This window comes from Populus euphratica, unplaced genomic scaffold, assembly GCF_000495115.2.
Source record: "Populus euphratica unplaced genomic scaffold, PopEup_1.0 scaffold48.1, whole genome shotgun sequence".
NCBI classification, from domain to species: Eukaryota; Viridiplantae; Streptophyta; class Magnoliopsida; order Malpighiales; family Salicaceae; genus Populus; species Populus euphratica.
The window spans coordinates 1,265,019-1,287,365 of record NW_011499879.1 but is presented as its reverse complement, the minus strand read 5'-3'; the positions used below and the strand labels follow the sequence as shown (position 1 = coordinate 1,287,365).

The window sequence follows — 22,347 nt, the reverse complement described above, 5'->3', positions numbered from 1 at the left end:
CATTTTTCTTACTAATATTATAAAAATGCAATAGCTATACTTGAGCTAAAATTAATTAGTTTTCAATGGAATATAATTTAAGTTAATTTTGTCATCTCGAGGGTGGTGCTCCTTTTATTTTAATAACAACATTCAAGTCGGTGGAGGGCAAAACAGCAAATTTCTTTCACTCACTCGAGAATAAATAAATAAATACATACATACATATATATATATATATATATGATTACCAAAACGTGGCTTGCAGTGTGGGGACCCAAGAGGCCTCGGTTGCCGTGAAGGCTTGAATTAAAAGGGTTAAAAACTGGGCGGGCGGGTTAGTTCTTGTTCTTGATATTTTTATTTTTTTTCTTTTAAGTTTTAATTAAGCATGTGTGTGAAATACTTTAGTGTGAAAACCAGGCCACCCAGAACAGGACGGCGTGAATCCCTCTCCGTCAACAACATCACGGCATTGACCAGGGATCAGCCTCACAAATTATTGGCCTGGATCGCATGTGTATTATCAGAACGAGGACGTCATTGCGGCTTTTATATATATAAATGACGTCCTCGATACCCACCACGCACACATACTGACACATGCAATAATATACTATCATACATTATTTATTCTTTATACAATACGCCAAGACATCGGGTTTTTACTGCGGTGAAAACCCGACTCTGGCCTTGTCTGTATAAGTACATCGTTTTTTTTAATCAATTTTTTTCATTAATTTTATCTTTTAATAATATATTTATTTTTAAAAATGTTATTTCTCCCTCGTTGCACTAATCACGGGTTAATACGGTTGAATTGATTTAAGTTTCTTCCCATAACAGTACACTAAAACATGTGTAGGGTTTTCTGTTTAGTGATCTATAATAAAATCCCCATTTTAAACCTATTTACACATGTGCTTTGCTTTTTCTTTTTTAAAAAAAAAAATTCAATCAATGTTTTTTTTAATTTATAAGTTAATATCACATTTATTTTTATGTCTCACTCTCGTAACACAAATTATGAGTTTAGTGAATTAACTTGTATGATTTTTTTTATTAAATTTTTTTACTTTCATCATTTAGTATTAAATTAAATGAAAATTAGACTTCATGATTTATTTAATTTTTCTTTTTATAAAGTTATTTCAGTCTCATAACTTAGGAATAATACTTAATAAATTAACATAAGTTGACTCTAGTTATTTTTTATATCTTTTAATTGATTTTTTTTCAACGTTATCATTTATTTTTTAATTGGTTGAAAATTGAGCTTTTTAATCCCTCTTGGTTTGTTTTATATGATGATGTTATAGTCTCATCATTAGGTGCGCAAGTTTTGGTTTTTTAACCAAATTAAATCAAGTTTTTTTCAAAAAAAATCCTTCTAAAAAATTATTTTAGCCTCATGACTCGGGTTATGGGTCCTTCAACATATAATCTTTTTTATTGAGTTATCATAGTGTCTTGACCCATGTCACGGGTTAACCTAGTTTTTATTTTTTAATTAATATTTTTAATTTTACAATTTAATATTATGCTTCCTTGTGAATTAGTCTTTGTAATTTGTTTTTATTTTTTTATTATTAGGTTATCTCAATTTTATAACTCAAGAAAAATGCTTAATAGGTTGATAAGGTTGATTGAACTTCGTAATATATTTTAATTTAATTTCTATGATGTTATCTTAATCTAATGACTAGAGTTGTAAGTTTGGTACGTTAAATTTGTAGTTTTTTTTTTCATTTTCTTTCCATGATATTATCCTTGTCTCACGATTCGGGTCATGAATTTGATGGATTGACTTGGGTTATTATTTTTATTTTTTTAATTTTATCATTTAATATTATGTTAATTAAGAATTAAACTTTATAATTTATTTTAATTTTTTCTAAGGGATTATTTCGATCTTCTAACCCGAACAACCTGTAAATACATAGACTAACTCATGAAAAATTCCAAGAAGATATTTTTTTAATATCAAGATAATAAATATTTAACTGACTTGAGTCAACCCGAGTTAACATGTCAAATCCACAACTTAAGTTATAAGACTATGATAACCTTATAGAAAATAATTCAAAACAAAGTATAAAACCTCATTTTTAATTAATCAAATATTGAAGAATAATGTTTTTTAAAAAATCAATTATAAAGTTACATTGGATTAACCCTCACATTGTTTAAATTTTTTTCCATAAAAAAATTTAAACATTAGCAATATTTGAATTTTTTTTATATATTAAATGAGAATTTGACCCGGCCTATAAGATGGTGCAAGTCAATAATCTAGTATTTACATGAGTGTATTAGATTATTGACCCGACTTGTAGGAGTGCGAGTCGATAATTTAGTATATAAATGCCTAGGCTTTTTTCTTTTTTTTAGTCCATTAATTTTTTTTATATACACTTTTATATTTTTTATAAAATTTTATCCTTCAATATTAATTTTTAATTTAATTTTTTTATTGAGTATTTATTTTTTATTTTTAATAAATCATTATAATGTTTTTAATAGAATAGAATATATTTCTTACTTAGTTTGCAAATAACGTTTCAATATTTTTTCTGATATCAGGACGCATTTAGTTTGTGTAGCTTTACTTAATGTTTCTTCTTTGATTTTTGTAATTGCTTTTTTATGCGTATCTTTTTTTTTTTGTTAGCGTTCTAAGAAAGTATAAAAACAAATTTCGTAAATGATAATTAAAGGATAATAAAGACACTAATAATAAAACTTTTTTTTAAGAAATAAAATTATTAAATACAATTAATTATATAGCTCATGTTTTAAGTTCATATATTTGCATAAAGATCTGTCTATCAATTTTTCAATTTAATTTTTGATTAAATATCATTTATTTCTTATTTATTTTTCATATTAAATTATATTTTTTCTAAAATGCACAAACTTGCATGGATTGTTTTATCTCCTTTAAAACAACTTGCAAAAATTAAATCGGTTATTATTTTTTTCCTTTGTATGTAATTCCTTTTCTTTTGTAATCAAACATCAACCTTCGTTCTAGTTGAACACACTCAAGTTGGTACATTTACGATATCCTTTCCATACATCGTTATTTCAATCATTTTGTCCAAAATAACATTTTAGTTTTTTTAAAAAAAAAATACATCGTTATTTCAATCATTTTGTCCAAAAGAACATTTTAGTTTTTTTTAAAAAAAAAATTGAAGTTGATCCAGCGTGGTATTACTTGAATTTGACTAAACCAATGATAAAAAATGATTTAAAGTGAAATCTAACTTGAATCAAATTACACATAATCAAGTTAACTCATTAAATTAAATGTAATACCTATGATCTGTATTAAATTAGATAATAACTAGCTAGATGATAACTTATGTCATATTGCATATCAAATCAAAGTTTTTTTAAAATTAAAAAAAAATGTTCACGAAACGTTAAAACAAGAAAAATTTAAAATTCAGGTTATTAACTTGAATGAATTTAAATAATTTAGTTAATTTAATAATAAAAAAGCATAGATAAATAATAAAGAGAATAAAAAATAACAATAAATAACTAATTATAAAAAATAAATTGTTATACTTTAGAAAAGAAAAAAAACAAGCTTATTTGAGATTTATTATTGCTATGCTGCGGACATTGGCCCGTGATAAAAAAGAGCTAACAAGGAAAGCATAAGTGCACTCCACAATGATGCAATGACATTAAAAAAGATTGCATGCATCAATGAAGCAACATCCTGGAAGAAAAATATAAAAAATTATATCATGAAGCAAATATCTCATGACCATATCAAGTTAATTAAACTAACTTAATTCAAAATCAAGATTCATTTGTAAAAATCTAAATTTTAAAAAATATCTCATGACCATATCAAGTTAATTAAATTAACTTAATTCAAAATCAAGAATCATTTGTAAAAATCTAAATTTTAAAAAGATAAAAAAGAAAACTTGATATAAATCCTGTCATTTTCTAAATTACTAAAAAATCTAAAATAAAAGAATAAAGAAATAGAGTCAATCTTCAATTAAATAAATATTAAATAATAAAATTAAAAAAATAAATGGGTATAAACAAACCTCATAAACTTGGGTTAATTTCTCACAATCTTAATTTATTAAATCTTAGATTCGGACTCATTGAACTCCAATTAATTCAATGTTGAATGATGAAACAAATAAATATATATTAATTTTAAAAAATATTAAGGTAAAAAAATAACAGTAAAAAAATAAAGATAAATTTTTATAAGAAGAAAAACTCTAGAATAAAATTGTAAGAAAAAGAAAAGAGATTTAATTTTAAAAACCATCTCAAATAAAAACAAATATCAATTTAAAAAATATGATTATATTTGACAAATAAAAAATTAAAAGTGGATAGAATTAAAATAATTATAATCTTATAAATTATTCTAGATGAAATAAATATTAAATAAAAAACAGTAATTAAATTTAAAGGGAGAATAACTGAAGATTAATTTTAAAACTTAAAGGGTTAGTAGTACATAAAAAACAAAGGAAGAGTGAATTTTTTTTTATAAAAAAAATAGAGCCACTAGCATCCAACTAAAACCAGACACCCGATGACCACATGCATTGCTCATACGTGGAGGGGCCCACTTGCAGGCCACTTCTCAAGAGGTTTTTTCTAGAAGGATAAAATCATAAAAATATTATTCAAAGGCGTCTCGGCTCCGATGCTCTCTTCAGTTTTAATTTGTGTGTTTTTTTTAATGAATGAATTGGCGAAGATATCAAATGAAAAAAAAATAAAGAAATAAAAAAGAAGAAGCAAAAGGTACGAGGATGCTGCTACCATTGTCTTATTAGACCCAACAACTTGCCCAGCAAGTACAGAGAACGTTGTGTCCAAGAGAAATATGAATTGGGTGCATGGTTTTCAATATTTTAGGTACACGTTGAATATTCGGTGAACCCAACGAAATCAACAACGAGTTTTGCTATGATATGGAAAAAAAGTTAATCTTTCTTTTCACTTTATTTATTTATTTTTATTTATTTATTTATTTTTGCCCTGGGACCAGGAGGAAAGAACCCGTGACATGGACCTGGAATATTCGCGACCTTTTTAACGGGTAAGTGATAAACATGCGAGTTCTGATACGTCACTAAAATGGGGCAACCACCTTTCCTGTTACCATCTTGATTGTTTTGAAAAACTCAAGTTGAAGAGGGGAAAGCTGAAATCTTCTCTTCAAATCTATTATTTCTTACTGGGGAAATATACTTTATATTTAATAAATGAACTTGCTTTTTAATTTTTTTATTGAAAAATAAAAGGTAAAAAAATAATAATAATTTTACGGGTGAGTCTAGTTGGCTTGATTATTTTTTTAATTTGTTTTTTTCAATTTCATTATTTAAAATATGTTGACTAAAAATTATAATTTATAAATATTTTATTATTTCATTTCTACAAGATTATCATGGTTTCATGATTCGGGTCACGAGTTTTATGCGTTGATCATGTTGACTTCGATCATTTTTTTATTTTATTTTTCCCTTAACTTCATCCTTAAAAATTAAATTTACATGAAATTAGGTTTTAAATTATTTATCATGGTCTCATAAAATTGGTTGCGAGTTTTACAAGGTAACTAGTTGACTTAGGTTTTTTATGGTATTTTTTAATTGAATATTATTTTTTCAATTTAATCCTTTAATATTTTATTGTTTAAGAATTTGACTTTGTTCTTTTTTTTATTTGCTTTTCATAGAGTTATCTTTGTCTTTTGATCCAAGTTTTGTAGGTTAACTCCGGTTGACTCTGGTCATATTTTTTAATTTTTTAGTTGATTTTTTTTTTACAATTTCATCATTTCATATTAATTTGATTAAGAAAAGGCTTCATAATTTATTTTGATTTGCATTATATGAGGTTATCTCGGTCTCATAAACTGGGACACAGGTTTTGTTGGTTGTCTCAAGTAATTTTTTGTGTTCTTTTTTAAATGAGTTTATGTAATTTTATCCTTAAACATTGAGTTGATTGAGAATTGGGTTTTAAAATTTATTTTGATTTTTTTTTGTGAGATTATTCCGGTCTCATAACTTATATTTGACATGTTAACCTAGACAATTTTTTTAGTTGAATTTTATTTTTAATTCACCCTTCCAATTTTTTTAGTTGAATTTTATTTTTAATCCACCCTTTAATATTAGATTGATCGAGATTTGAGTTTAATAATTTTTTATTTTATTTTATTTTCATAGGGTTATCAATATTTTATTGCTGAGATAGCAAATTTAAGATATTAACTAGAGTTGATTTGAGTTCATTTAATTTATTATCTTTTTAATATTTTACAAAATATATCGTATTGATTTTTTTAAACCAAACCTTACTTTGATCAATTATTTAAGTTTTTTTTCTAGATATAACAAAGGAACTAAATCACATGGAATCAATCTCTCTATTATTTATTTTTTTTATGAAAAAAAACATAATAAAAACATCCGAATATTTTCTTTACTTTAACAAACTCGATCATCGCCGGCAATAATCTAGTATGTATTAAATAGTAGCTGACATGTATCCACTGCGTAGCACCACCGATCTGCAAATCATTTTTGCCCTTTATATATAATCACCACGATAATTCCAAGAAACACACTCATATTGGATAATCCTAGATTCCCCTGTCACCATTCCAACCTTTCTTCGACTAGGATTAGTATTATATTTCCTTGTGCGTGCTTATCTGCCTGTTATTTGACAAAACATACGTGTAAAAGAACAGATTCTGAACTGGATTCTCAGATTTCATGTGATCGCTTTTAATGATTTTTCCAGGCTACGTATAAAAAATACTCCCCTCAGCTTTAGTGAAAAAAATATAGCCTTCATCCCCCTCCCCGTTATTATTAGGGTTTTGTTAAAAAGATTGATGGGAAAACCCCTAAAAGCCCTCACTATTCCTCATGACCCTCCCTCCTTTCCTTTCTCCTCTCATTAGCTCAGAGCCAGGGTTGAGGATTAAGGAGGGTTTTTTCATCAAAATCATAAACAATAGTCAAAATAAAAAGAAATCATATTAATTAAGGAGGAAATTATAGATTATTTATTTTTTTATTTTTTTATTAAGAGGGTATTTGTTTTTCGTTTAAGTTGGGAAAAATATGATGGATGCATGTGTCTTTTGTCATTCTCCCAGCCAATAATTCAAGCACCAGAACGCAAGCACCGATCGCTGGATCTAATTAAATATAGAAACGTAGTAGCAAAACGACAGTGAACTTTCCCACGAAATGCTTGTAAAGAGAAGTAGTGACGTGGCTTGGTAAGGGGCAAGCTAATACATGGGTCTCATAGCATATAAATAAATATAAATGCTTGATTAACGTTATACTGCTTAGCACACCGATCATTCTACAGAGTTGTATTCAAGTCAATTCCTGCTGTTTTGTTTATTTGAATTTTATTTTTTTATTTAAATAAGCTTTAAAATCCTATCGTTCACTCTCCAATTTATTTATATATTAAGATTCTATTTTTTTCTATACACACCGGCCCTATTATTTGAACTATAAAGTTAAATAAGATGACTTTATGCTTGCACGAGCAAAAAAAGATAAACATGAAATGATCTTTGGTTAATTTCATATTTAGTTGGGATTAATGTAGCTCCCAAGTGTCCTCAATAATTTGTTAATTAATGCTGACTGCTTGAGATAGTCAGCAAGTATGTGTTTGGGAGGGTAGTATAAGTTATTTTTTATTTTTTAAAGTTTATTTTTGATATTAACGTCTTAAAATAATCTAAAAAAAACAAAAAAAAACAAATTTAATCTAAATTCCAAACATTCACGCGTGATTTCCTACTGACTATTGAATTCTGAATAGAAATTATATGAGAGGAAGAAAATTTATACCCGGGATTTCTCATTTTCTTAAGCAACATTCGTAATTGGTCCGCCGTGGCTAGCTGCTTTTGGTCCGACTTGACCTTGAGCCACTTTATTAATTTCATCTTGTAGACGCCATGTCCCGGTTCATTTTCATCTATACGCACGTCTACTGTTATTTAATCAGGATGTGGTTAAATTGGATTTTCAATCATTTTCAGTTGCTATCACTCACATTCTAATTTCCAACTTAATTATTATACATTCATGCTAAGAAACGTGTATAACTAGGGTTATGGTATTGCTTTGAAGCCCAATTGTATTTTTAAATTTTTAATAATCATTTTGATATTAAAAATAAATCTTAAAAAAATTATTTTAATGTATTTTATAATAATGTTTTATAAAAATAATGCTATTATAATTTTTATTATACTTAAAATCACTTAAAATTTTTTTTAAAAAAATTATCAAATCAAAGTAGAGTCGTCCCACCTCGCTACCTACAAGTTGAGAGGTTAGAATAAATTCACGCATGAGTTTGCAATCAATAATGCAATCTAAAGTCACCAAAATGTATGATAAATCAAAATTAAACTTTTGACCTTTTGGTTTCTTCGTTCAAGTTGGCGACTTTTCTGGGGCGCGTGAATGAGGACAGATAACCAAATTCTCCATCGGCATTGTTTCTGTAAATGGAAAAGAAGATGGATTCATTTCTATTCATATAAACCTCTGGCTGGAAATCGACAGCATGAATTTGCTTTTGCTTTCCTTTTTCTTAATCAAAATTAGCTAACTAGGTGGAACTCTTTGTCTGATTGGATTAGTCATCAAAATAATATAAAAATATTAATTTAAAATAAAAAAATAAAAAAATTTAAAATTCATTTTAAAAGCTTTTAAAATAAAAAAACAAAATAACAAATCAATAGTTATTTAGCTTTAACCACGATTTATCTTCAAATATAACCTACTCTTCTTTTTTTTTAAGGGTGGCCAGAAGGTGGGTTCTCTCTCTCTCTCTTTTTATTAGTATGTATTTTGCATCATGGTAGTTTTTACAAGTATAGTTGGAGAATGTATATTTTAAAAACTAAATTATAATTATTTTTCTTAATTAGGTTTTTAATGAGATTCATGTAAAAATATAGTATTTACTAATTAAATAAATACCTTCATTATTATAATTAAAGTAAAATATAGTTTTAATCAGATCGCATCTCACTTTAGATATACTCTATAACATGGTGATTTTTATATATATTATTACATAACATCAAGTTAAATCAATAGATCTTGATATGGGGATCGTAGATAAAATCTAGCAAGGGGTATTTAATAAAATTGCCACCACAATTCTAAATACTAAAAAAAAAAAAGTTTATTTCATTGGTTAAGAGCTGATATTATAGTTATAGTTGTTTTTTAAAGTGCTTTTTCTTAAAAATACATCCAAATAATATTTTTAAAATTTTATTTTTGACATCAATACATCAAAACAATATAAAAACACCAAGAATTTTTTTTTTAAAAGGTCAAATGTTTGGCAAACGTCTGACTAGCTGCATTATTAAACAAGTTCTAAATAGTCTTCCCACTCACTTCATCTCATTGATTTTGGTTAAAATTCACAATACTATAAGAATATATCTTATCATAAGTATTAGGGATGAAAAATAATTTGCCCCTATAAAAACATGACAAAACCTAAATTAATGAGAAGAAGCATATGATGTGATTTCCTCTTTATAAGTATATAATAATGGGGCAAGGAAAATGATTCCTACCTAATAAGGTTTGATTTTATTCCATGAGATTAAGGCGTGAGATATGATTATTAACCTTCTAATTTTGACAATTTGATTCTTGCAAAAGGTTTTCTCCTTAAAGTTATAAGAGAAAAAAAATCCTAAAAATAAATAAGTAGAGAAAAAAATGAACATGTCTCTTAGGGGTTAATTTGGTCCATTTTTATAGCTCTCGAGGTCTTATCATTCATGAAAATGAAAATTTTTTACATATCGATCCAATATCTCTGTCTTGTTAGGATAAAATATTCCTAACTCATCAGAGTAAAATATCTTTGATCATCCAATGGTTTACCAGACCTATACACGTCAATGATCTGTAATTGGCTGAGTCCATAGATAATAGATTACCACCTTAAACTTTGTTTATTTATTCAGAATAAAGGATTTAGGAAAAAAAATATTAATCCATTGATATCCCTTTAAATTTTTGTGTATTATAGACAAATATTTTGAAAATATTCTGTTAATAAATGAGAGCTATTTTACCTTTTCTAAGAGATTTGCATATCCCATGAAGGACTATTAAGATCTTCATGCTTTGGTGACTTGTCTTTACTAAAAAAAGGTGTATTTTGAAAAATAAAATGGTGGCTTGCATTAAATACAATAATTGAATGAACTTATAAAAATTTATGATAATACGAAAAGTTGTTGATTCGATGGTGAGAATAAAGAAATTCTTTTTTAACCCTAATCATTTTGTATGTAGTTTTTTTTATTTTTTTATTTTCTGTGCTTTTTAAAAACCTTCTCCCATAAAAAGACCCAAAATTATCTTTGTCATCTTTATTCTTGAACTAAAAAGAAAAAAACTATTTCAAACATCTCTTTCATCGTATACTTTTTTCCTATCAAAAAAACTATTTCAAACATCTCTTTCATCATATACTTTTTTCCTATCTTTCTTTTACTCAAAGCAAAAATGGACCCTAAGAACATAGACTTATCTCTAAAAAGAAAAATGTCCCTTCATTTATTTTTCATAAGCAATCTAGTATTATCTATTTGCTTTTTTATGTTGATCAAATTATTGTTACTAGCAACAACTCATCTTTTCTTAACAAATTTACTTATCAGCTTAATTTTGAATTCGAAACTAAGGATTTGGGTCATCATCTCAATTACTTTCTTTACCTTGAAACTTCATTAGCTGCAGATGGTCTTTTTATTAGTCAGTTGGAATATGACTGAGTATTCTTACTCGAGATCAATTACTTGACAACAAACATGTTCATACTCTTATGGTTTCTTCCCAACACTTGTTTAATAATGATCTTCTATTTTTATTTTTATCATATTCTTTATAGATATCTCGTTACCACACTCCAATACTCGACAATCACGCACCCCTATATTGCTCATGTTGCTAACTTTATCAATCAATTTCTGTATGTTCTAGCTTAATATCACATTTTTATTTTTATCTTTTACTATTAAGCATATTCTACATGATGTCAAAGACACTCTCCATTTGCAAACTCCCACTCCAATACTTGACTATCACGCGCCCTGATATTACCATCAACCAATTTCTGAATGCTCTAACTTGATATCACAGTTTTTTGGTATTAAACATATTCTACATTATGTCAAAGATGCCCTCCGTTTTGTCCTTTCACTTTGCCCACATGTTATTCCAGGTGCTGTAGTTGCATACTTTGATGTTGATTGAGCAGGCTACCTCGCACTCATCTTTTTACTTATGGCTACTCTATTTATCTTGATGACAGTTTGGTTTCTTGGAGTGCTAGGAAGCAATTTATTGTATTCCATATAACATGATGAATGGGACTACCATTTCCTCCGAGAACTTGTTGTTGATGACAAATTTCACACACAGTGTGTGTCCTCTCACGTACAAGATGTTCATGACATCTTCCCGAAAATTGTTCCCCAGCCTCTCTTTTGAATTTTCCTGATCCATGCTTGATGTTCGTTCCACAACTCCAATGCTCAGCTTACGAGGGGTGCAGTGGATATTTTGTCTAATTCTATGATGCGATTCTTTTGTATACACTTTCCATTTATGTGGGCTCTAAATGATCACCACTTTAAGGCTTAAGCGCGGCGGTTCGGCTTAAGCGCGGCGGTTCTCCCCAAACTCTCTCGCGTATTCATGCACCTCCAATAATTTGAGGCAATATAGCATAGGAGCCCTTCAATCCTGATTTGCTGGAATTTGGCTGCTTCTAGCGCCCATAACTGCCTCTTGAAATCCTTTCTTTCTCTCTAGCATATATTAAGTTGATGGCCTCGCATTGGGCTGACCCCCACCAATTTTGCGACTTGCACAAAAAGTTAAAATTCTGAATTGAGGACCCGAAGGGTCTAATATCTCTTGGAATTATTGCACTGCCCGTGAGTGTTCTGCCGCATGCGACATTTTCAGTGTGTTTCTCTGGTGCAGCAAATATGGGGGCATCATACGACGTTTTCGAGGGTGCTTAAGTTACCACCCAAATCGAGCAACATACTCGGCAGTGAAAGCCAGGCAGAGATTTTATTTTCTGAGTTATTTTTATTTAATAAGTATTATTATGCTGGAAATTATATCCTAATTAGTTTAGTTTGGTCTTTATGTCTGCTTAGCGTAGATAGAGAAATCTCTTCTTGTATTCAGTGATCAGCCTCGATACAAATAAATTATTGTAATTTACTTTCCAAGCTTTTCTATTATGCTTTCTTTTTGCTTTATGCCCTATTTTTATCCCTTTTAATTATTTATGTTCTTTTATTGTTTTTCCTTGTTATTTAAAATGTTTTTTCAATAAAAAAATAGCAGTAGTTTATTAAGTTCTTCCATCTTAGAATCTTAATTTATCATGTCTGTGGAATCTGTATTCATTTTTAATAATGAGATAGTTATTATCAACACATAAAATTAAGATTCATTACTAAAAATTTAATAAATTAAAATAAAAATATTAATAAATTTTTTTATCAATATATATATTTATCGGTGAACACCGATACAAATATTTTATCGATATATTTTAAGAGAATTGCAATGAAAAAAAACAAAAAAATACAATAAAACACAACTTCTATACTTCAATGTATAGATCATGAGTTGGTCTTTTAGGCTTAATCAGCTTTCATGCCTTATATCAACGCAGTTTACACTAATTATACAACATTAGAATTCTAAGAGTTTGGTCAGTGAAGTTTATTCTATTTTTAACTTCTTGAAATCAAATCTTAAAATCTTTTTAGAGAAATCTATATACTCAGCTGAATGTATTGGGTTAATGTGAAGGATGTGTTCTTGATTAAGATAAATGACTTGAAGAAAAGATTAATTTAATCTCGACTGACATGTAAACTAATCCGAAAATCATCTTAAAAAATTAGACAACATTAAGAGTTTATATTAACTCCATTGTTCTTAAATCACAGTTAGTTTAAGATTCTATCCAGACGACTAATTAAGGTTACAAAATCTTATTCAAATTGAAATGTAGAATGGAAATTCATGACGTGAGAATTTATTTGACTTTTTTGTTAGACGTAGAAGAGTGAGATACATGACAAATCTTGTAACCTATCGTCATTAGTTTGAGAAAAGCTACGTTAATCGGCCATTCAGTTGGCATCATGGTGGATTAGACTAGACGGTGTCGTTTGATTCGGTCCAGCAAATAAAGAGGGCGTAGTAGTTAAAAGACTCTTGATTGATTAGTGACTCATTCAACAAAAGAAAAATAAATAGGTATAGTTGTACATGTGAAAGAATTAATTCTATTTAGAAGTTTAAATTATTAAATAAGATTTTATATATTAATTTATATTTTTATCTAATACATAATTTCAAATTAAAGTATTTTAAACTTGAAATTTACCCAAATGCATATTATATTATATTTAATTTTTATTAAATAAATAAAGATATTAAAATTTAAATTTATGATCACTTTATTATTAATATCATGATAATAAATTAAAATATTAATTTAATTTTAAAACTTAAATTATTAAATAAAATTTTATATATTAATTTATATTATTTTCTACCAACACAAACATTAGTCTAAGATTCATTAACCCGCGGTAGGAAACATGAATGCAGGAGTCCTAAATTGATGATTGATTAATTTATTAATTATCCATAAAGTGAAAGAGATCAGCAACATTCGTGTGGACCATGTGTATTCCATATATATAGATACTAGATGAAGAAGGAAATAAACGAGAGAATTGTTTTTTTGGTGTCAAATTAGCACAGTAAACATAAATAATTGAGAATAACACAATATAAAAAAGATGGAATGAAATAACATTTTTTCATATTTTCACGTTTTAGAAATACAATAGAGTTAAAGTTTAATCATCTAGCTTAATTAGTCAGGTGAATGTATTTGATTGTATTAATTGGTAAATTATTTTATATAAAAACTATAATTTTAAGCTTTTTTTTCAAATATATTTTATAAATTGAAATATAATTTTTTGTCCAACTTATAAACTAAAAAATAAACTCTAATTAAAATCTTAAAAAATTATTATTTATATAGTACTCTAGTTTAGATCTTTAATATCAATAACCTAGTTGAGCGTATAACATCAAATGATTCTGAGCATTCTGAGCATTAAAGTAAAAATTTATTATAACTAAATAAAAATTTACTCCAAATAAATTATAAAAAATAATATAGTAAATGCATTTATATTGTGGAAAATATGGAATTTCACCGACTGTTTTCAATGGATGGCATTCCGGGTTTTTATGATGTACTAGTTTTTGTTTTAAAAAGGGTGGGCCCATTCGCCAGGCTGCAAAATATGCCATCATTTTTCTGGAAAAAGAGAAATTAATATGAATAAATACCACTGACTGGGGGAGTCCAGTCTCCAGTCCTTCCGTCTATCCCTACACTTCCTACTAGTCAAAGACCATCCACAGGCGGCGGTTTCCCGGTCACAATCATAGAAAGAGTAACGGTGGCCCTACTTAAACGTGGACAACCATCAGCCGTTGGATCTATTGACTTCGGGTGCTGTCCCTCCTCTACAGAATTGTTCCAAAACAACCCCGAAGGACTTAGTAATCGCTCGGGACATCTTGAGATGGTTTCAAGGTCTCATAATAAGCGAGATGAGTAGAATCTCCAGGTTAACGCTCGCCTTAACCTCTTAATCTCCGGTAAAACTATATGGTGGCGAGCCATCATTAACATAATAATAGCAATAATAATAATAAATCTGGAGGAAATTATTGCACATTTATGAAGGCGTGAGTACAGATTCATGGTGTTTTGAAATTTGTCTTGACAGAGACCAAATCCTGTGTAAAGTTCAACGCGGGATAATGTATTTTTAAGAGACAATTATTTTGTTTTGTGACGATGTGCTTGGTGGGCCAATTAAATTGAATGCTCTTGTCATTTTACCTGTCACCTTCTTTTCATCTGTTAAATGAATTCAGGAGAAAAGATCGTCTGCCCTAGCATTGTTTTCTTCCACGAATTACTTTAATTTCACTTCCCACTCCATCCAGCGTAGAATCAATTCTTTTACAAAGCATTTTTAAAAAACAAAGGGTGAAGATATCTTGAAGAAAAACCATGGGAGGCGAGGCAGCAGTTGAAGCCAGGCTAATGACAGGGATCGATCCATTGCATGAAGTGGATACTGCTTGGAAGGAGAAGTATGTTTAGTTCATATATATTATTCCACTTGCAAGATAACTACAGTATTCTAAAGAAAGAATTCCCTTTAGTAATGGAGGTTGACAGCCGCATCAGTTGGGTGGAGAGAAGAATAATTGGCCTCTACTGTTTAGTTTCCCCTGCAGATCATGAATTATATCACTGTCTTCTTGCTTCAAATCATTCCCTGTGAAATTACAGAATATCATGATTATTCATCATTATCAACGTTATTAAAAAAAATATTAATTGAGATAAAGTTTAATTTAGTTAAATGCTGAATTATTTAAGGAAAAAAACTTAAATTATATTTGAACTGAGTTCTTTTCTTCATTGATAAATTAACCGTAAAAATACTCCGACGGTATCCCTCGATATCCCAACCTTATCCTCTGTTTAATTTTGTCATATCCAGCATGCATTAGAATTTGAATTCATTGAGCGCTATTATTATTATTATTATTATTATTATTCTGGTTTATGTTTCAGCATATCTAATACCCATTATTACTATTATGTTTAGAATTGTAATAATAGTTATTTTTTAAAGTATTTTTATTTAAAAATATATTAAAAACATGTTTTTTGATATTAACAAATTAAAATAATTTAAAAATATTAATAATTTTAAACAAATATTTTTTTTAAATAATGAAACAAGGATAATGTAACCTCTTAATTGAAATGGAATGGATATCAGCATGTACATTTTATCACATCAATCGTGGGGGATAGGTAGATGCTGGATTCATAGAAACAAATAAAGATTCTGTTTATTTTTCGACGTTAAAAAATGTTTTTATATTTTTAAAATAATTTTTTATGTTTTAAATTATTCTAATATGAAAAATAAAATCTAAAAAAATAAAAAATATATATTATTTTGATATATTTTTGAATAAAAATTATAACAACTTCAAACACTAATAGTTATTTATTACTGGTTGATTATCACAAGTCACTTTTAACAACAGAGCTCGGCATCATCTTTCCTCGTGACTGCGACACTGAGACATGTGCGAGCGCACTATAGCCTGTAATTAATTAGGTGGTCCAAGAATGCATCAATCACATTGATGTTGCGACGGCTTACCCTCTGTCTCTGTACTCATCTGTATATATTTTAACAGCAGTGTTGTTTTCCCAGCCCATGCAGTGCCCAGGGTGTCCCCTCTCCTCTGCTTTCTATATATATATATATATTTCTTCTGGGTCGTAAGTTACGCGACATGATCACGCAGTTTATAATACTTGGGTTTTGCAACTAATTGCGACTTATTATACTCTCTTTTTTATTTTATCAAATTCAAGAGTGTGTGTTAGGGCAGCCAACTACAAGGAGTCCACTTCCTCTGCCTCTTTCTTGTTTTGCCCACTATCAAACATAATTAACCCCAAAAACATCCTTGAGTTCATACATGGCAGCTGCTTGCTTGATCACCTTGAACAAAGAAGAAGAGCCAGATAGCATGCTGGCGCTGGCTCTGTATTTACCAAACTATCCCTGTCAACGGCTAATTCTAGGACAAACACGTTGGGAAATCATTGCATGTCTGGTCTATACGTGCATTTTCCATAGTTTATTTAGGGCGAGTCAAGCTACGTTAGGTAGCCCGCTCACACGCAAGAATGTCTAGAGATTTAGAACTCTGAATTGGTCTCTGTACTAACAACAGTTCCTAAACTGCAATTTGTGCAATAGAGAGGGGACCTAATTAAGTTTCCCATTAATCAAGGTACATTAATTAGTGGTTGATTAATTACCTTTATTACAGTCACGACAATCTACTTAATGAGTGCACGGAAACGTGCTCTTGGAGCCTATTCCCTCTTTTCTAGTGCTTCCGAGTGTTGATTGACTGAATTGTTGGGTTTATGACTTTTCTTCTCTTTTTTTCACGGGTTGATTAGATATGCAACCAAATCGTTGAAAATAGACTATAGTATAGGGTGGTAAACCATACTTTAACCCATATGAAATCTTAAGAAAAAGCTTAAATCTCCAGACTGCTCCTATAGTTTCAGAGAATACCCTTCAATCCTCATGTTTTTCTCTTATACAGAACACCCATGCATGGGAATTGGGATAGCATCCCACCAAGGTTTTCCATATCTCCAAAATTAAAAATTAAGAAAAAAGGGGCAGGTTCCTTGGTTTTCGTTATCTATTATTTCACCTCCAAGGGAAGTATTATTTACTAGAAAGATTGCTAGAAAATCTTAAACTATGGAGGTCGAAGTGGGACATCACTAACTATAGGAGCTTAAACGTAGTTTATCTTGAGCTGTAACAGCTGGATCATTTTTCTCGAGCAATTAGGAAGGTGGCCTCATTTGAGAAATGTGAACACTATTCATATAAAATCTAACACTTGCGAGTAACGTGTCCCTCGTTTATCTAAATGACACCTCAAGCAGGACAAAAGGCGGAACACGTTTCAATAAGACGTGATGACTTTAGGACAATCATTTGCTAACCTAAGAATCAAACTCCATGAAAAACGCTTTTCCTTCTCCCGGTTTCACACTCCATAATTAAACCTATTCCAGCTTGTTCAAGAAAGAACCTTTATGTTCAAGATCCCATCACCAATAGTCACGCGCTATTGGAGACAGCATGATCTCACCACTGCCCCGGGTATAGCGTGGCCACAATCTTTCTTCTACACTATGCCTGGAGAGGGGCAGGGGTTCATTATTCCTCTTTTCTTTTTCAGGCCTTCTTGGGCTTTTCTTTTAGTTGGACCTGTTGTCTATCCTCAAATCCAGAAACGCGGTTACCGGAGCTTCCAGCATCTCCTATGATCGACTCGTGTCTTCTTCTATGCATTCGGAATTGGAATCCAGAAATGAACCACACTTGATGTAAAAATGGTGACAGAGCATCTCCGTCCTCGGTTGCTGGAAAGGAGCAATGATAATTACAGTGCATCATGTAGGGCTATCACAGCATTGTTAACAGGGGCGGAGGCAAGGGGAGCAAGCAGGGGCCCGGCCCCGTAAGACATTTTAAATGCACATATGCTGAGAGATTAATAACCGCTAAATCAATTATTATGTATGAAAAAAAAAAATCAATGTGAAATATAATGTACAATGCAATTACAACTCATATTCGTATAAAAAGAATTAGGTTTCAATCATAAGCACCAAAATGAAAACCAGAGATAGAAAATTCACCCAGAACACAATGGAATTAGGTAATTAAGTGTTAGCTAGAGGTGTTATATTTTTTTATTTTAAAAAGGTCCTTATTAACATTAAATGTAACTTTATTTTTAATTTTTTATTTACTATTGACCTATGTGAAAAGAAAAAATATAAGATTATTATCTTATGTAGTTTTAACATAAATCTTATAGCTGATAAAAACACAAATCATGAGTAAAAGTTTTTTATAAAAAGATTGTAATAGAGTCACCAATTAATTTATCTTTCATCAAATAAAATAAAGTAATTTAAATTTAAAATCTATTTTAGTTTTATTTTGAGATTTTTGTTAATAATTTGATGAGTTTTTTTTATAATTCTATGATTTTTGCTCATTTTTTCCTCAAATCTGCTAGTTTTATCAATTGTTTTTAGAATTCTTGTTATGGTGATTTTTTTTCTAATTAATTAGATATATTTTATTTTTTTGTTTTGATTGTGCTTGGATTTTTTTATGTTTTGTTTTAAGCAGAGCCGCCAAAATTATCCATTCTTTCTCATGATATATATTTTGATTTTAGAACATGTCATCCAATCATGTATCAAATCATCCAAAGTTAAAAAAACATGTCATCAATTGCTGATTTATGTCAAAGATTAGTTGAAACAGAAAAATCAATAATTTATCCGCTAGTTGACATATTGATTTGATTTATTTTGATTCTTCTTGTTTCATTAACAACTACTAAACGAACTTTTTCAGCGATAAAGATTGTTAAAACAAGACTTCACAATCGGATGAAAAATAATTTTATTGTAAATTATTTGATTGTCTATATAAAAAAAAATTGTTAAAAAATTCACAATTGATATGATAATCAATGATTTTTATTTTATGAAAGAACGATGAACACAATTAAAATAAATATGTAAGAATTATTTTTTATTATTTTTTTTTTTATTTTAAAGTTTATCAAACATAAATAATGCTTCGCTTTACCTAATGTTTCTTATATAATTTGTATGTTTATATTTGATAGATATAAAGACTACCAATATCAAAGTGATGGATATATTATAAAAATAAAATTAACTTCATTACATTGACTTAATTTAGTATTACTCCAAACCAAAATTAACTTCATTACATTGACTTAATTTGGTATTACTCCAAACCTTTTATAATTTTTACATTATAATATGTTTGTAGTAAGTTGTTTGAATAAAACTAAATTATACAAATTTTATTTTACCACTCATATAATAAATTAAAATAAATATTATATTTTATTATATTAATTTTAACCCTCTCTGATAAATAATTCTAGTTCCGCCCCTAATTGTTAAGAAAAGGCCAAATCCTTTTCCATAAAAGTCAGCTAGCCAAGTCAAGAATATCAATTCACCTTCCAGGGAAAAATAGTGTGCAATTGAACTAATGTTATTAATCGTCCTTAACAACTGTTCATGCTTTCAGATATCAACAGCCCACCAATGATCTCATGCACAGTATTGCTCCCCAGCGCAGCCAGATGTCGAATTCACAGAAAACAATCTTCTGGTAGAATTTTAAAACGAGCTACGCTCTCACCAAATAATACAAACCTTCCCCAAGTAAAATCAGCTTGGGAAGCAGATTAAGTTGTATATAAAAAGTTCTCGGGAGTGATAAACACCATTCAGGCGAGTAACTCCATGCTAGTGGCTCATGGAAAGCGGAGGAGTTTGTTCACAGCCGAGTCCAGCACATCGACATTTCTCCTCAGGTTTTTTCTAATCAAGCATTAAGAAACCCAAAAATACCGAAGATGACAACCAAGAGAAATTATAGAGTTATAATGCACTGCAAGAAATTTTTTTATAGTAGAAAGAGTCGCTTTCTTGAATGCAAAGGCCTGTGGTTCCCAGAGAAGAAGGAACCACCTAGCATTTGGTTACCTCCGTGCTGGAAGGAGAAACCAAGGAGGTAAGATGAGCCTGTCGGTTCATCATAAGCAGCTTAAAGCAGCAAGTAGGGTAAGTGACATGCAAACAAGTCTGCTAAGAAGACAAACACAAAGGATACAGTTGAGTCGCTAGAGTGTCCATGCCCTTCATTTCCTCGTTCAATCTGCACCATAATTCCAGAAATGGCTTGGGAAAGGCATATTTAAAATATCATCAACTATTGACAAATAAGGACTGTAAACAGGTTTTCAAGACTCCAAGTAGGGTTGCTTGAGTGAGTAGTTAGGCAACAAAAGGAACTATCTCCAGCCAAGTTAGTGTCAGCGCTCTAACCAGTTATCTCTAGCAGACATGAAAATTATTTAACGCTGTTTTTAAATTCTGGTTTGTACTCAGAAGGGGGTGGCAAAACAATATGGCGACAGATGGCTCTGGCAAACAAAAACTCGCACAAATTGGAGGTTCAATTCTCAATTCATAGGTAATGAAATACTTGTCCAGATATATTAAGCTGTAAAACTTTGATTCTATTTTCTAATCACGAAGACACTATCCCAGGAGCAATTGGGGGAAACAACAAGGTGGTGAAAAATTAAGCAGAACAATCTCATTCAGATTCAGCTACAACCATGTTGCACTCCAAAAATCTTTCACACATGTGAATTATCCAACATTCTTCATTAAATCCCAAAAGGTAAGAAAGAAAAATAACCATCAGCATTGTTTTTCTGCACTTAACATTTTGAAAACCATGTAAAAATTATGCTTCACAGAACCAGAAAACTATCTTCAGATATATATATATATGAAGCACAAGGCATCTTATAGAAGTTGTGACTATCCTTAACATTTATTACTCTCAACTTTCCCTTTTTTTAGTGCTTGTTTGGGAATGTGACTGGCTGCGCATTACCAAAAACTTTTATTTTTTTTTCTTCCTTAAGATTAATTTTTTTTTTTATGTTTTTGAATTGTTTTGATGCTTTAATATCAAAAATAAATTGGAAAAAATAATAAAAGATATTATTTAAATACATTTTCAAGCAAATAGAACTTTGAAAAGTAACCAATACCGCACACCCACACACACTTTTCATCACCATCTGAGAAAAATTTAAACTTTACCAGTTAATCAAGCATGAGCACAAGAGCTTGCTCTCTATACTGTTAATATTTCTCCTAATGAAAAATACAACAAAAGCAATTTTACAACCCTTTTCTTTTGTTTAATTAAACCTTTCAAATTTAAAAATTACTAATTAAATTATACCTCATACACGAATTTATGTACCGATTTCCCTTCGTTGCTGCATCAAGCACTGCAAGATAAGATACAATGATCGAAGATTTACAAAAAATAAAAAATTCACAATTAATATCAACAATAATCAAATTCTTATAAATAAATATCTAATTATTTTTACCAGATTCTTGAAGACGAGCAGTAGCATCACCAAAACACTGAATATGATCAACTGATGTACTAGTAGCCTACAATTATCACACACAAAAAAAAAATACTTCATTTCCTTTTCTCAAGAACCAAACAGAAAGTTAGAAGAGTCAAAACTGACCTCGGAGAGAGCGACACGAAGTGAAGCGAAAAGAGAAGTGAAACTACCGGCGATGGCCAGAGAGTCTCTCTCGATGATTTCTAGTGCCTTGAAGATCTCGCCCTGGTTCAAATTGGTTTTCGGTTCACGGCGGTCGGGTTCATCGGGACACATCGCTGGTGGATCCAGGTCTGGCTGTATGATTACTGATTCTGTATCCGTAGATTGATCCACCTGAGATGCTGCTGCTTCTTCCATTTCCCGCGATTAAAAGAAAGATAGAGATTTGTATTTGGATAATTTTAATTAGTTATAGATGGGGAATTCAGTGACCTTTGTAAAAACTTTACCACGATCTAATTTCGTTTGGGCTTTTGTGTTTATTGGATATGGT

At 29.6% G+C, this 22,347-nt stretch overlaps 1 protein-coding gene across 1 annotated transcript; it reads right to left on the bottom strand.

Annotated features, from left to right (window-relative positions):
* Positions 1-19,845: 19,845 nt before the first annotated feature.
* LOC105129060 (uncharacterized) lies at positions 19,846-22,347 on the bottom strand. Its single transcript, XM_011030984.1, has 5 exons — positions 21,975-22,347; positions 21,825-21,891; positions 21,671-21,719; positions 20,519-20,563; positions 19,846-20,226 (listed from the first exon to the last, which is right to left on the bottom strand). Exons 1-5 carry the CDS (start codon positions 22,209-22,211, stop codon positions 20,160-20,162), a joined length of 465 nt encoding a protein of 154 aa, XP_011029286.1. The 5' UTR covers positions 22,212-22,347; the 3' UTR covers positions 19,846-20,159.